The following is a 12,762-nucleotide window of genomic DNA, read 5'->3' on the forward strand; positions in this document are numbered from 1 at the left end:
GAACAAGAATATAAAACCACTCATAAGCTGGTCGTGGCAGGAGGATGTCTAGGGCCAAGGGTCTGACAACTGGAGCTTTGAATAGGTTTCCGATTCTGGTCTATGGAAGCCATCATTTTGAGTTATATACACCGGCTTTTCTCATGGAGGGAATGTACAGAACGTATACGTACCGAGGCAGATCAAGAGAGCATACGCTTTTGAAGCTGTGAGGCACTGCTCCTTGGTGTCGCCTGTTGTATGCGGTGGCGCATTAGCAAGGTGGAAGTCGTGATTGGGGTGCCACGAGGCTGATGTACCACACTTCAGATGCCTACAGAGGCAAGACACATCCTCATATTAGCTTGTTTGATTAGAGTACTTAGTATGTCTGATGGGATGGAAGACAGTGTGACAGCGTGGCATGTATAGCTTGAGGTATTATGTATCTGCTCTAAAGTTCTTCTCTCTATCCGAACCGAGACCCGACACGAGAGAGAACAGGCCTTCTCGTTGGATTGCTTACCTCGATCGGCATCCCTGGGGAAGTGCAACGTATGTCTGGGTCAATCTCGCCGTCCCACAGCCTCGCGGGTATTACTTTCTTGTTTGGGAGAAGGGACTCACATCACACCCCGGCCTTCTCTTCTTTTTCTCCGACTGAGGCCCACGCGGAGGCATCTTAGAAAGTGTGCGCTCACCCACCATGGCCAGAGACAGAGAAGCAAGGGGGATGGGAAAGGCCAAGCCCAAGCTCGGCGAGTGACGGTGGGCTCACTGGTTTATAGCTGTGTTGGGCAGAGAGGGAAAGAATCCCGCGCTGCCGCTTGTCAGGGCGCAGGGTTGCTTCTGGCTTGTGGGGGTGGGGAAGCCCCTATTTGTCACCCTACTGAACCCCCAAAAGTCTTCTTTGCTCTTAGAATAGCCTCCTCCTGAGTCCCGACCTACCCGGCTTTATCGGTGTGTGGACAGGCGGGAAGCTTGTGAAAGGCAGAAGGGGTCGCCACAGCCCAGATGAGGTGAACGTGGTGTGTCTACTGTGTCAAGCATTTGCGTCAATAGCCTAGATAGATCCGTGCCATCTGCGTGTCTCAAATTATACCGAATCTACCAAAGCAGGGCACCATCTCCATGGAACCGTTGGGAGCTTCGTACCCGTTACACCAACGACCCGATGGCTAACATCACCGGGCGCCGGAGAGGAAGATGAAGGATGACCACAGATCGTGAATATTTATTGAGACGATGCCCATGCTGCGTAGTGCCCGTTGTGAATGTGCTTTTCTGGCAAGATTCCTTCTCTTCTCGTTCCAGCCCCATCATCATCCCAAGGAGTCCCTGTTGATTCCAAGAGGCTCTGCTTAGACGTGTAGTTCCTCATCAGCCACAAGCTTCTAACCTCGGACCTTATACCTCATGACACATCGGCCATATGCCCTCTCTCAGCTTCTTTCCTTGAACAAGAAGACACGCCCAGATCCCACCATCGTCATGGGGGCCCCTTAGGCCGCCGCCCTGCTGTTGTTGCTCTTCTCCAAGTTCATTGAATACCCTTTTGTAGTAGAGCACATCCGAGATCCTGAAGGTAAGGAAGATCAGAGTCCCTGGACAGGAAAATAGCAATCACGAGCTGACAGTCCCGCTCAGGCCTGTGAGGGCCTCCAACTTCAGCCCTCTTACCGGCATGTCTAATGTCCCCTTCACGATCCTGGCGCACTCGGGCGACCGGTCAAGGCGCCTGGCAGTGCTGCACAAGGACCGACCCATCCTGCGGTCCGGACCCAATACCCTCTCGTCCGGCCCCGGATGAGCTCAGCATCGACTACTGCATGTCGACCAAGTTCCTCGCACTCGATGCCATCGCTGCCATCGGGTTAAGCGACCGCCTCGGCTCCCTGGACCAGGGCACCGACCGCGTCGTCACCCAGCGCAAGGACGGCACCACGCACGAGACCAACCTGCGCGGGTGCCTGTAACCCACCACCCGCATGCAGTCCCTCCTTATCTGGTCCTAACAGGACCGCCAATGTGATTCCCTTCTACCGGTGCATGGATGATTCCTCGCGTGGCTGGGACAACATGACCCTGGGCCGCGGCAACAAGCGTCTTGAGTGGTACCGCGCCGGCTAGAAGCTGCACGAGTCGGGTTCGCCCGACCTGCTCGAGTGGGGTGAGATCCTGGCCAAGGTCAACATCATGATGAACGCCGGTAGCGTCACCACCGTCATCGTCATCGCCAACGTCACCTGCCAGCTTCTCGAGAACCCCGAGTGCCTGCGCCGCCTCCGCGAGGAGCTCGACGCAGTCCTCGACCCGGTGGTCGCCCCTTACGACAAGGTCAAGCACCTCCCCTGCCTGCGCGCCTGCTTCGACGAGTCCCTGGGTCTCGTCCCGCCCACGCCCCGCGCCCTGCCCCGCGCCACACCGCCAGAGTGCTCCATGATCATGGGCCAGTGGATCGTCGCAAGCACCACCGTAAGCATCTCTGCCATGGTCGCCCACCGCGACGAGAGCGTCTCCTATGAGCCTTAAAAGCACATTCCCGACCGCTGGCTGGGAGAGAAGGGCAAGGATTTTCAGCCTTAATTCGAAACGTTCAGCGCAGGAGCTAGGGTAAGCCATACTGTCCTCGTTCCATAGCCCAGACATAGCGCTATCATGTTTGTATGGAGCTGTTGCTTCCTGATATTCGGATAGCCGACTCTGGATGCTTTAGGGTTGCATTGGTCGTAACATCTCGTACCTGGAGCAGACCGTCTGTGTGGCAAGCATAATACACAAATATGAGATGACCATGGCGCCTGGATTCGAGATGCAGAGACAGAAGACGATGAACCACATCCTGGGGCCGACGCCTGTGAAGAGGTGGAGGAGGCAACTTGATGGGTGATAGACTAGTGTCAGGCGCTTCAGGAGTTCAAGATGTCAGAATCATCTGGGTTCTTTCGAGTTTGATAGAATCGAGTTATTACCTAAATGTGTTTCCCGTGCCCTTGAGAGATGCAAAAGAGTCCAGCAAGGTGAAACCAACGCCTCGCAATGCTCTCTCTTAGTCCCAGTACCGAATAACACCATCTGCTCCTGCTGAAACCAGCTTGGATGTCTCCTGGGGGTGCCACTTCACACAAGTGACAGGATCCTTCGTCTCGATCTTGTGGTACATCTTGCACGTCTTCCAGTCCCAGAAGACAAGGTATCCCGCCGTGTCACCGCTGGCAATGAACTGTCCGTCGGGACTGATGTCGATGTCGATTGCCGTTCCCGCGTTGTTGTGCCCTCGGTAGCTCTTCTTGCGGTTCTGGCGGAATTTGTCGTTCGCGTTATACACAACAATCTGGTTGTCGGAAGATTGGTATGCAACGTATTTTCCAGAAGGATGCAGGGCAGACCGCGTCATCGGGTACATGTATGTCTCGGCGATGTACTTGATGGGGACTGGGATGTTGTAGTCCCACGCTCGCAGGGACTTGTCGTCCGACGTCGTCATAAAACGGTCACCGTCTTGTGTGAAGGTGATGGTGTTGATAGCTGCCAAGTGATGGTCGTACTCCTGGACAGTCTCGTTGCCCGCACGCGTGTCGAACTGAACGATCTTCTTGTCGGACATGCCAGCCAGAAACTCGTGGCCGTGTTCGGCTGTCGGGTTGAAAACCAGGCAGTGTGGGGTTTTGCCCGTGCTAAATTTGCTGATGCACTTTCCAGTCTCGGTGTCCCAGAGCTTCATCTGCCTGTCATACGACCCGGACAAGAACCTCGTGCCATCGTTGTTGAAAGACAGATCTGATATGGCCTTGGAGTGGCCAGAGAATGTCCGCAGCAGCTCCTTCTGGTGGTAGACGTCCCAGATCTTGATTGTCGTGTCCGCCGAGCCAGACAGCAACAGGTGACCACTGTGTGGGAAGAACCGCAGCGATGTGACGGCCTTGGTGTGGTTCTTCCATGTGTGCACGATCTTCTTAGGAATGTAGTTCGTTATGCTGCCCGGTTCCTTCCGCAGATCGATGTCCAAATCTTGTGGAACGTGCATGTACGTCCGGCCCTGGTAATCGTACTCGCTCTCGCCGTGGAACGTCGTGGTCTCGTCGCCCAGCTCCTCGACTGCTTTCCGCCTTGCCAATGCCTCTGTGGGTGCGGCAACCACAGCGCCACTCTGAACCACATCATCCCCGTCCTCGTCCTCGTAGACGATCTCGTATTCCTCATCGCTGCCCAGTTGCGCCTCCTCGTCGACCTCCTCATACTCGGTTCTCTTGTACTTTGCCCAGGGCCCCTTGTACTCGCCATCGCCCTCCGCAATAAGCGCGCTGCCCTTACCCTCCCTCTTTGCTCGGATGGCAGCAGCCTCCTCCTTGATCTGCTTGCCGCTCTTGTCTTCCCTCTCTGGACCCTCGCCGCGTTCTACCGCGCGATGTTTGGCTCGAAAGGCATGCTCGCTCAGATATGTCTCGGTCGCATATCCTGTCAGTACGTTCTTGCGCTTGAGAGAAGGGTGGGCGGCCTCGTCGCGAAAGGGGTTGGCAGGCCCAACTTTAGGTCGCGCGAGGTCTTCGCCAGTGTAGGGAACGACTGCATGGTCCGGCTCGGCTTCTTGTCGGACGATGAGGGCGTCTTGAGGCGCCATGTTTGGCGGATATGCGCCAAAGTCGGCCATACTGATGTTTTCAGGACTTCGGATTTTCAGGTTGGAAATTTGGTCTCGTTGGTCAGAACGTGGAGGCGCTTGTGACGCCGTGCAAGAGTAAGGACCAAGAACTTGTTTGCATTCACATTCGGATAGCCACTATCAGGGTCCCTGCTTATTTACCCTAAGTGCTCTGCAATTCCTAGAAAGTGGCAGCCGCGGCAGGCAGGCAGGCCTGCTCTCAGTGCACCCCAGTGCCCAGGTCCCGCTTGGGTCGCGCTACCTAACACTTAAGGTTGTTAGTATTGCTCCTTACCGCAAGACTTTGGGATCTACCTCCAGACAACCTTGGAATTTTCTAATTAGGTAACTTCTGATGGGTGAACCTTTCATAAAAGACCGTCGGATGAATAAACCTCCTATATGAAACATTATATGAGTACACCTACTATTGGATCACCTATAGAACAGGTTCCCAGGGGATGGCATTATAAAATTGAGCAGCCTCAATTATCTCCATCTGCGGGACGATCTCATGTGGAAATACCTTGTAGAAGGTAGGTAATAAGCCACGAGGGGCAGTGTGCTGCGAAACCTGTACGCCAGCGGACAAGAAAGGTAACGATGAAGCAAAACCGCCGTGAAGAAATCATCCCGGCTACAATTTGCTGTTATGGTCCCCATTCCCAATAACAGAAGCAGATACACGAATTAGTACAACATGCTCAGTTGTAAAAAACGACGAATATGAGTATGCGCTAGGCAGGTTACTTTGTCCATGTTTGGATCTTTGCACGCTGTGCTCAACGGAGAGTCCGCGAGAATCCCCATGTTGTGTCCAAGACGAGCGTAATCCAGCTCGAGTCCAATCTGCAGCGGAGTCTCCCAAGGGCCCTAACAACTATGAAAATGTGGCACTGGACAGCATGATCACCAGTAATCACCGAGGTTTTGAGTAGATATCGTGATAATCATCCGTAACTGCATTTGCTTCCGTATAATCCATTGATTCCTCTCCGCCACGCCGATTATTACACGACCGTACACGAGTGATCATCGCGACATTGACACATTGTATCGTATCTACCATTCATGCCCCCATCAACTCATCAGCCAACGGCGCCTTGATGAGAGGTCATGCGCTGCCGCCGTCTTCCTTCCCCGGAACCAACACAACCCCCAACCATCATCCCCTCTGCATTTGCTGATCCAACTAGGGATATCCACGTCCTCATTGGCACCTGTCTGGTCTAGTGGTCCGCTTCCCCATTCGCACCGGAACTGGGCCACTAAGCAGTCGCCTCGTAGCGGTGTAAGGGCATTTCCCCTCTTCCCTCGTGAGCTGCACTGTGGCCCCCATCCTCTTCACAGGGTCTCGCCCAAGAGCCTTGAAGCAAGCCGGGCTCTTGGGCCATGGCTATACATGAGAGATCGCTCCAGGGGCGTCTCTTAATTGGCCTCGTCCTTAATGAGGGCAACGATCATCTTGTACAAGTAGAAGAAGAACATGAGCAGGTGGAAGCCGAGCTTGATGAATGACTCCTTCTTATGAACGTTCAGCTTCCTGAAGATCTCGGTTGCGTCCAGCAGGTGCGTGTTCTCGATGATCCTAGAGCACATCATGTCAGCCACTCGTTCACCACGCGACTCGAGCTCCGGAGCTCAAGGCGCATCCATCCCCGTGCCTGTTGGTGGGTGACGTACTTCTTGGCGTTCCAGGCCAGCAGTGGGAGGTTGACTATCAGAGGAATCCAGTATCCGTTGATCAGGAACAAGAAAGTCAAGAATCCGTGCACGGCTGCTTCTGGGATGATGTAGGTGTTCAGGCGGTTGCAGAGGTCGATAGGGTTGATGTAGTCACTGCAGACAGGTCGCGTTAGCTTGATCATGGCACGCAGGACCAGCACTGGCCGGGCCTATTGCTGGCGTGGGGTTGGCCAGGAGGGACAGGGAGTGGGCTTCGTACCATTCGAGATCGCTGTACATGATGGTGAAGAAGACCTGGAGGAACAAGTTGACGGCGTTTATGAGCACCGAAAACAGAAAGAGCCACGCCTCGCCAGACATCTTGACGGTTGGATTGGAGCTATATGCCTAATTGAGCGGTACGACACGGGGTCTCTGGAGCTGCGGCTGCCGGGGGGTTGGACTCGAAGCGACGCGAGGTGCAATGGTGTTGCGTATGTAAGGATATGGGACACAGATCTGGATATCCCGCAGCAGAGGTGGGCAGGCAAGGTGGAGAACCGGCCGAGTGCGAGCTTATCACGGGCGGGCAGACAAGACGGGCGGACAGGCGCAGGATTTTTCTCGGATGTCAACAACGGTTAAATCGCAGCCTCGATAGGAGGCAATACAACAGGACGGCGCAGGTGGAAGGGTTATAGGTGGCGGCGGTCCCGATGCGAATGTCTGTCCTCGAGGTTTGGGTTTTTGCAGACTGTCCGAAGCGGCGGTGGCAGGTCGAGGAAGGGGAGGGCGAGGGCGAGGTAAGTCGAGGTCGGTAAGGCGCGAATGCGGCGGGATGATGTCGCTGGCCCTCCCACACTAAGCTACACTGGGAACTGTCGACGCAAAATTGCTGCCTTTCCAAGGTTCAGAGCTTGCCCGCCGCCAATGTTTGGGGTGGGCAGGGGGAGGGGGGAGGGGGGGAGGGGGCCGTCACTCGGGCGATCCCTCTGGCCCCGACAGCCAATTGCAGAGCTCCGAGGATTGGATAGCTCGGGCCCGCTGGGGGCAGAGCTGGGCCAGCATGTGGCGCGAGCTCTGCTCCGCCAGGCCTGCTGTGCCACCTGGGTCGCCAACAGGCAGTCATGGCAGTCTGGCTCAGGACCGCCACCAGATAAGGTGTGGCCCCAGCCATGGCAGACCATATATTGGATGGGCCACGGGGGCTGCCTAGGCGTCCAAGATGGCAGCGCACCTTGGTTTAGCAGTGCACTCATCAATTCAACATTGTACAGGCGGATGAGCCGTTGCCAGGAGACTACGGCGGACGAGCTGTCTCACATGGGCGACCACAGCATTGCAGGAGTGGCACTTGTGCAGATTGTCGAGAGAATCGGGCCTGCAGAAAACCCACAGATTGCCCATGTTGCCCCGGCTACATATGCTTTGCACATTGATCAACGCTCCTAAGCCGCCACGCATTAAACAATCATGTCAACTACAACCCCCCACACGTCCGCACGTCTACTCGGCGCCATTTGTCGGCTTTTCGGGGACCGGTATAGGGCCACCAGGAGAGTTCGGAAGACGTGCGGTCAGTACCTCCACACCATCCTCAGTAACAAGCAAGGTGTGCTCTAGACGGATACATCAGCCATGTGTGATCTCCACAGGACCTGCGGCAATGGTGGAGCAGGGTGGGGAGAGAGCGAGAAAACTTACCGAACTGGGCCGTCTTCTTTCCGTCAATGGTCGTGCTGGTCCAGTTGTCCGGCCAGGTGATATCCCGGTATTTGCCCAGCGCAATCATGGGCTCAATGGTGAAGGTCTGGCCAGGCTTACACTCGCCAACCGCCTTGTTCTTGGCGTAGTGAGGGATGTTTGGCGGGCAGTGGAAGATCGTGTTGATGCCGTGGCCGACATAGGTCCGGATAACGCTGGTGTTCTTGGTCTTGGCATGCTTCTCGATCGCGTTACCAAAGTCACGGTACAGCGTGCCCGGCTTCACGAGCTTGATGGCCTCATCCAGACACTCCCTGGCAGCCTCCACGACGCGCACGGTGTCGGGGTCAGCCCTGGCCCGGTCGCCCACGTAGTATGTCTCGTTCAGGTCACCGTGGTAGCCCTCATGGTAGAGCGTGACGTCCAGGTTGACAATGTCGCCGTCCATAAGAATGCGCTGGTCGGGAATACCGTGACAGATGACCTCGTTGATGGACGTGCAAACAGACTTGGGGAAGTGGTTGTAGTTCAGGGGCGATGGGTAGGACTGGGTCCACCGTCAGTATCTGTGTTGCTCACGCCCTCCAGCCGAGTCCTTCATCTGGCCACACGAGCAGTACTCACGTTGCGCTTGATGCACTCCTCGTGTACGATCCTGTCGATCTCGTCGGTGGAAATGCCAGGTCGGACCGCAGCAGCGGCAATGTCGAGGACTTCCCGCGCCAGCCGGCAGACCTTGCGCATCGCATCCTGGGCCTTCTTGTCTAGGATCTCGACCTTGTTACGGTTCACGAGGGACCGTCCTGCCTTGGGAATGCCATCGGCGGCGTAGTCGGGGTGGGGGATCGTCTTTGGGATTTCACGTCGCGGCGAGAGAGGGTACACGGGCCGGAGAGGGCCGGTGTAGGAAAAGTTCGGGAAGGGGTTGTAGTAGCCGGTCTCTGGGTCAGGTTTAGATACAAATTTTGGCGGGATATTCAAGGTGTTTTGGATTATACTGTTTTCTTGCTTGTGCATTGACTTGTGGGTGCCCTGGACAGAGAGAATGGTTAGCCACGAGTGCTGCCTGCTGCCGGCTGCCGCCCACGTCGCGGGGCTGAGAGGACGTCCGTTGTCTCCCGGCCCAGAGATGAACTAACCCAGCTCTTCTTGAAGCAGTCCTGGGAGCAGAAGAAGCTGTCCTTGATCCCCAGTTTCAGGCACGTCGGGCACTGGAGCGACCCGGCATCGTTGTCGCAGTCGACGCCGAGGCACTTGCGCTTGGACGGGGGCTCGTCGGTCATGGTGGGCAAACGGTTCGCGGGAGTGGAGGGAATGCAACAGACTCGAGTCTGGGAATCCAGCGAGGGTGGATTTATATTGCTGTTATGGCAAGCCGTCACAGAAGATCCAGCCGCAGAAATTATGGGTTTGGACAAGTAGCAACCACTTTTTGCGCCTCACTGCCTCGCGGTCAGTCACCCTGCAGTCGCTAAACCCGCGCTCACTGAAAATGTAAGTGGGCTGGCTACATAAGTGGGCGAGCAGGCCAGAATCAGAGCATGTCGGGGACAGGGGTGGCAGGGATTGCACCTGAACCCACCCACCACCCGCGCCTTGCGGTCGCCCGAGGACCCTGCGCCTGCAACCCAAAGGGTAGGAGGGACAAAGGCCCAGGAAAGCTTCGCCTAACCCTGAGATTAGGAGCCGGGCGGGTCGGAGGCAGGGAGGCAGACCCCGGCAGTAGCCGTGCCTCGATCGGCCGAGAGCACTGCGACATCATAGAGACCACGATGCTATCGGCCGGCCCTGGAGGCATCGACTCTGCTTAATGTATGTTCTGACAAGCGTGGGTGGACTGGAAGGTTGACAGGAGGACCGTCAGTGCATCACTTCTTCCGCTTCCGACCCTGCTGAGATCTGGCGGGTGCTCTTCAGAGATGTGCTGAAGTTATTCGCAGAGAGAAAAGTTGCTGCTGCTGCTTGTGGTCTTGGTCGTTCCGTACCCTGAAGTTCCGCCCTTCCGACATCCGAAAATCTCCTGACCATAAGAGCTTCATAGACTTTCACCGAGCAAGACATTTGGGCAGTCATATGTGATCTCCCTGTCACCAGGCCCTTTTTATTTTTCCCTTCTTTTTTTAGTAAAATACGCAATCCATCATGTCGTCAACAAAGGTTGTCGTGGTGGGAGCCGGTCCCGTCGGCTCACTAGCAGCTCTGTATGCTGCACAAAGAGGCCATGAGGTTGAGATCTACGAGCTCAGAAATGGTATGGAATGCCCCAGATGATTTATGCACATTCTTTTTTTTTTCTCCCAGCCCTACTCCCGTGTGCATTAGGTTCCAGCAGTCACTGTGAGGCCGGAGGTAGAAGCTGCCAGCGAGGCCTTTGTGAACTTTTGCTCGGGACTGCCTCGGGTCTTGACTCACAGCTAACGATGATGCATAGACTTGAGAGACCCCTCGACAGTGCCACTGAACTTCACAAAATCCATCAACCTGGCTCTCTCGGTACGTGGCATAACTGCCATGCAAAATGCAGAGCCAAACACCCCAGAAGGAGAGCGCAAACTGTTGGACCATGTCCTGGCCGCTACGATTCCCATGAGAGGACGCATGATCCACGGCAGGAAAGCAAGCGGCGAGTTGTACGAGGAGGCACAGGACTATGATGTACACGGACGGGTAAGCACCCGCAAACACCATTTCCTCGTGGCGGATCTTGAAGCTGACAGCACTCCAAGACAATTTTCGCCGTAGATCGTGGCGGCCTCAACAAGCGCCTCCTCGACGTGCTCGAGAGCATGCCCAACGTAAAGTTCTTCTTCAACCACAAGCTCACAGGCGCGGATTTCCGCAAGCAAAAGGCATGGTTCGAGCACAAGGATGGCTCCTCCGAGGGCCGGCCAACGGAGATCGAGATCTCATTCGACTTCATGATTGGGGCCGACGGCGCTCACTCCTCGGTGCGGTACCACATGATGAAGTACACGCGAATGGACTACGAGCAGCGGTACATCGACGCCCAGTGGTGCGAGTTCCAGATCCAGCCCCGGGAGCACTTTGATGCCACCAACCCGATGAGCCAGTTCCGCATCAGTCCGAATCACCTGCACATCTGGCCCGGGAAGGAGTTCATGTTCATTGCCATCCCGTCCGAGGATGGCACATTCACCTGCACGCTGTTCGCCCCAGCAGAGAAGTATGCATACCTCGAGTCAGACCCTGAAAACGTCCCGGCCTTCTTCGACAAGTACTTCCCCGGCGTGACCGAACTCATCCCTGCCGCCGACCTGGTCGACAGCTTCAAGCGGAACCCTCACCTGCCCCTAATCACCATCAAGTGCAAGCCCCACCACTTCTCGTCGTCGGTCGTGCTGGTCGGCGACGCCGCGCACGCCATGGTGCCCTTCTACGGACAGGGCATGAACGCCGGCCTGGAGGACGTGCAAACACTCTTCACATTCCTGGACAAGCACGCTGGTGGCGACAGGGCCAGAGCTTTGGACGAGTACACAGCCCACAGAGTACCAGACGCGCACAGCATCAACGACCTGGCGCTGCAAAACTACGTCGAGATGCGCGCCAGCGTCTTGAGCCCGACGTACAGGCTGAGAAAGTTCCTGGAAGAGAGTCTTAGCAAGTACCTGCCCGGCCTGGGCTGGCAGACAAAGTACAGCCGGGTGTCGTTCAGCAACGAGAGGTACTCGGAGGTCATCGCAAGGAGTGACTACCAGGGCAAGATTTTGATGAGGGTTTTTGGGGCCACGGTTGGAGTCCCCTTGCTTGCTGGTGGCGCGATGCTGTGGTTTAGGTACAGACGGGTTGCAGAGGCCTCAGTCAAGGCCGCAGGCGAATGGCTGGTCAACATCCTGAGCCGGTGATTCCATTCATCTCCATGAACCCTACATTCTTCGGGAGAAGTTATTTGTAAAGAGAATTTGTACGAGATAGGTTGTTGAGAAGCCTAATCTGACGATACCGAAATCGCCTCGCGAAATGACAGTTTACCGGGGATTTTATCGATGGTCTTGGGTAGGTTGTCTCGTCCCACACACAGAGTTAATGTGTGAGATCTTCGATTACTCGCACCACCTTCCACATCCTCAAGATCCGCCTGCTTTGAGGTTTCCGTCGACCCGGCTCTAATGTGTCCCGCCACCGACCCTGTTGCGCCTTCGTGATCTTCGTCTCCGTATACAACTCGAGCAGATCCGGTACAAAAAGTACAAGACCACCCCAATGATACAGCCCACAACGAACCCCCCTCCAAATTGAACCCCGAACGACTGGTTCCCAATCGCACTCCATGTGTCCGCACCCGAGTCGTCGTCAGCATCTGAGCCACTGTCGTTGGCTGGGTCTGTTGTAGACGGATCCCCCGTCATGCTGCCGAATTTCGTGTCATCGCTTAAGGCAATCGTCTGAGGATAGCCGAGTGTGGTCAGGATATTCGGAATTATGATCAGGAGGACATAGAGGAGCTCTTGTGGCACAAGCGTCATCGTCCGATATTGTCAAGACAGCCCCGGGCTCCCAAATTCCCCAGGAAGTTGAATTTGAGCGCGTCAATATGATCCAGATCAGCTAGGGCTCATGCATCCGAAATGCTCGTTCAAAAAAGCTGATTCATGTCGGTTCGACTTGTTGATGTCTCTGCGAGTCGCTCACGACGATCTGCGCGACGCAAGATCACAGGTTGCCATGAAGTGATGCCGCTCGGATCTGGGAGCTTCGTGGTAGCGTGTATCCGGTGCGAACTATCGGCACTCTCGCACCGAGCGGCGCTT

General features: G+C 55.8%; 4 protein-coding genes across 4 annotated transcripts; 1 reads left to right on the forward strand and 3 right to left on the reverse strand.

Moving 5' to 3' along the window:
- Positions 1 to 1,033: 1,033 nt before the first annotated feature.
- Positions 1,034 to 4,845, reverse strand: KVR01_006884 (uncharacterized protein). The gene is made up of 3 exons (XM_044787466.1): positions 2,952 to 4,845; positions 2,604 to 2,886; positions 1,034 to 2,532 (listed from the first exon to the last, which is right to left on the reverse strand). Exon 1 carries the CDS (start codon positions 4,628 to 4,630, stop codon positions 3,029 to 3,031), a length of 1,602 nt encoding a protein of 533 aa, XP_044644315.1. The 5' UTR covers positions 4,631 to 4,845; the 3' UTR covers positions 1,034 to 2,532; positions 2,604 to 2,886; positions 2,952 to 3,028.
- Positions 4,846 to 5,562: 717 nt separating this feature from the next.
- Positions 5,563 to 7,223, reverse strand: KVR01_007026 (uncharacterized protein). The gene is made up of 3 exons (XM_044794804.1): positions 6,567 to 7,223; positions 6,305 to 6,460; positions 5,563 to 6,209 (listed from the first exon to the last, which is right to left on the reverse strand). Exons 1-3 carry the CDS (start codon positions 6,665 to 6,667, stop codon positions 6,050 to 6,052), a joined length of 417 nt encoding a protein of 138 aa, XP_044644457.1. The 5' UTR covers positions 6,668 to 7,223; the 3' UTR covers positions 5,563 to 6,049.
- A 569-nt stretch (positions 7,224 to 7,792) lies between these two features.
- On the reverse strand, positions 7,793 to 9,273 carry KVR01_006942 (methionine aminopeptidase MAP1; the record flags this gene model as incomplete). The annotated part of the gene is made up of 5 exons (XM_044788685.1): positions 7,793 to 7,905; positions 7,991 to 8,537; positions 8,615 to 8,931; positions 8,989 to 9,022; positions 9,130 to 9,273. 5 exons carry the CDS (start codon positions 9,271 to 9,273, stop codon positions 7,793 to 7,795), a joined length of 1,155 nt encoding a protein of 384 aa, XP_044644373.1.
- An 859-nt stretch (positions 9,274 to 10,132) lies between these two features.
- On the forward strand, positions 10,133 to 11,856 carry KVR01_006624 (kynurenine 3-monooxygenase; the record flags this gene model as incomplete). The annotated part of the gene is made up of 3 exons (XM_044787330.1): positions 10,133 to 10,241; positions 10,422 to 10,657; positions 10,717 to 11,856. 3 exons carry the CDS (start codon positions 10,133 to 10,135, stop codon positions 11,854 to 11,856), a joined length of 1,485 nt encoding a protein of 494 aa, XP_044644055.1.
- Positions 11,857 to 12,762: the final 906 nt, after the last annotated feature.

Source organism: Diaporthe batatas, assembly GCF_019321695.1.
Source record: "Diaporthe batatas strain CRI 302-4 chromosome Unknown Contig00007, whole genome shotgun sequence".
Lineage (NCBI taxonomy): Eukaryota > Fungi > Ascomycota > Sordariomycetes > Diaporthales > Diaporthaceae > Diaporthe > Diaporthe batatas.

Excerpts from the sequence above, each read along its gene's own strand:
- KVR01_006884 (XM_044787466.1), bottom strand. The coding sequence starts at position 4,630 with ATGGCCGACTTTGGCGCATATCCGCCAAACATGGCGCCTCAAGACGCC.
- KVR01_007026 (XM_044794804.1), bottom strand. The coding sequence starts at position 6,667 with ATGTCTGGCGAGGCGTGGCTCTTTCTGTTTTCGGTGCTCATAAACGCC. Across the intron at positions 6,461-6,566 it reads ATGTACAGCGATCTCGAATG|TGACTACATCAACCCTATCG; the intron begins GTACGAAGCCCA and ends ACCTGTCTGCAG. Across the intron at positions 6,210-6,304 it reads CTGGCCTGGAACGCCAAGAA|GATCATCGAGAACACGCACC; the intron begins GTACGTCACCCA and ends GATGTGCTCTAG.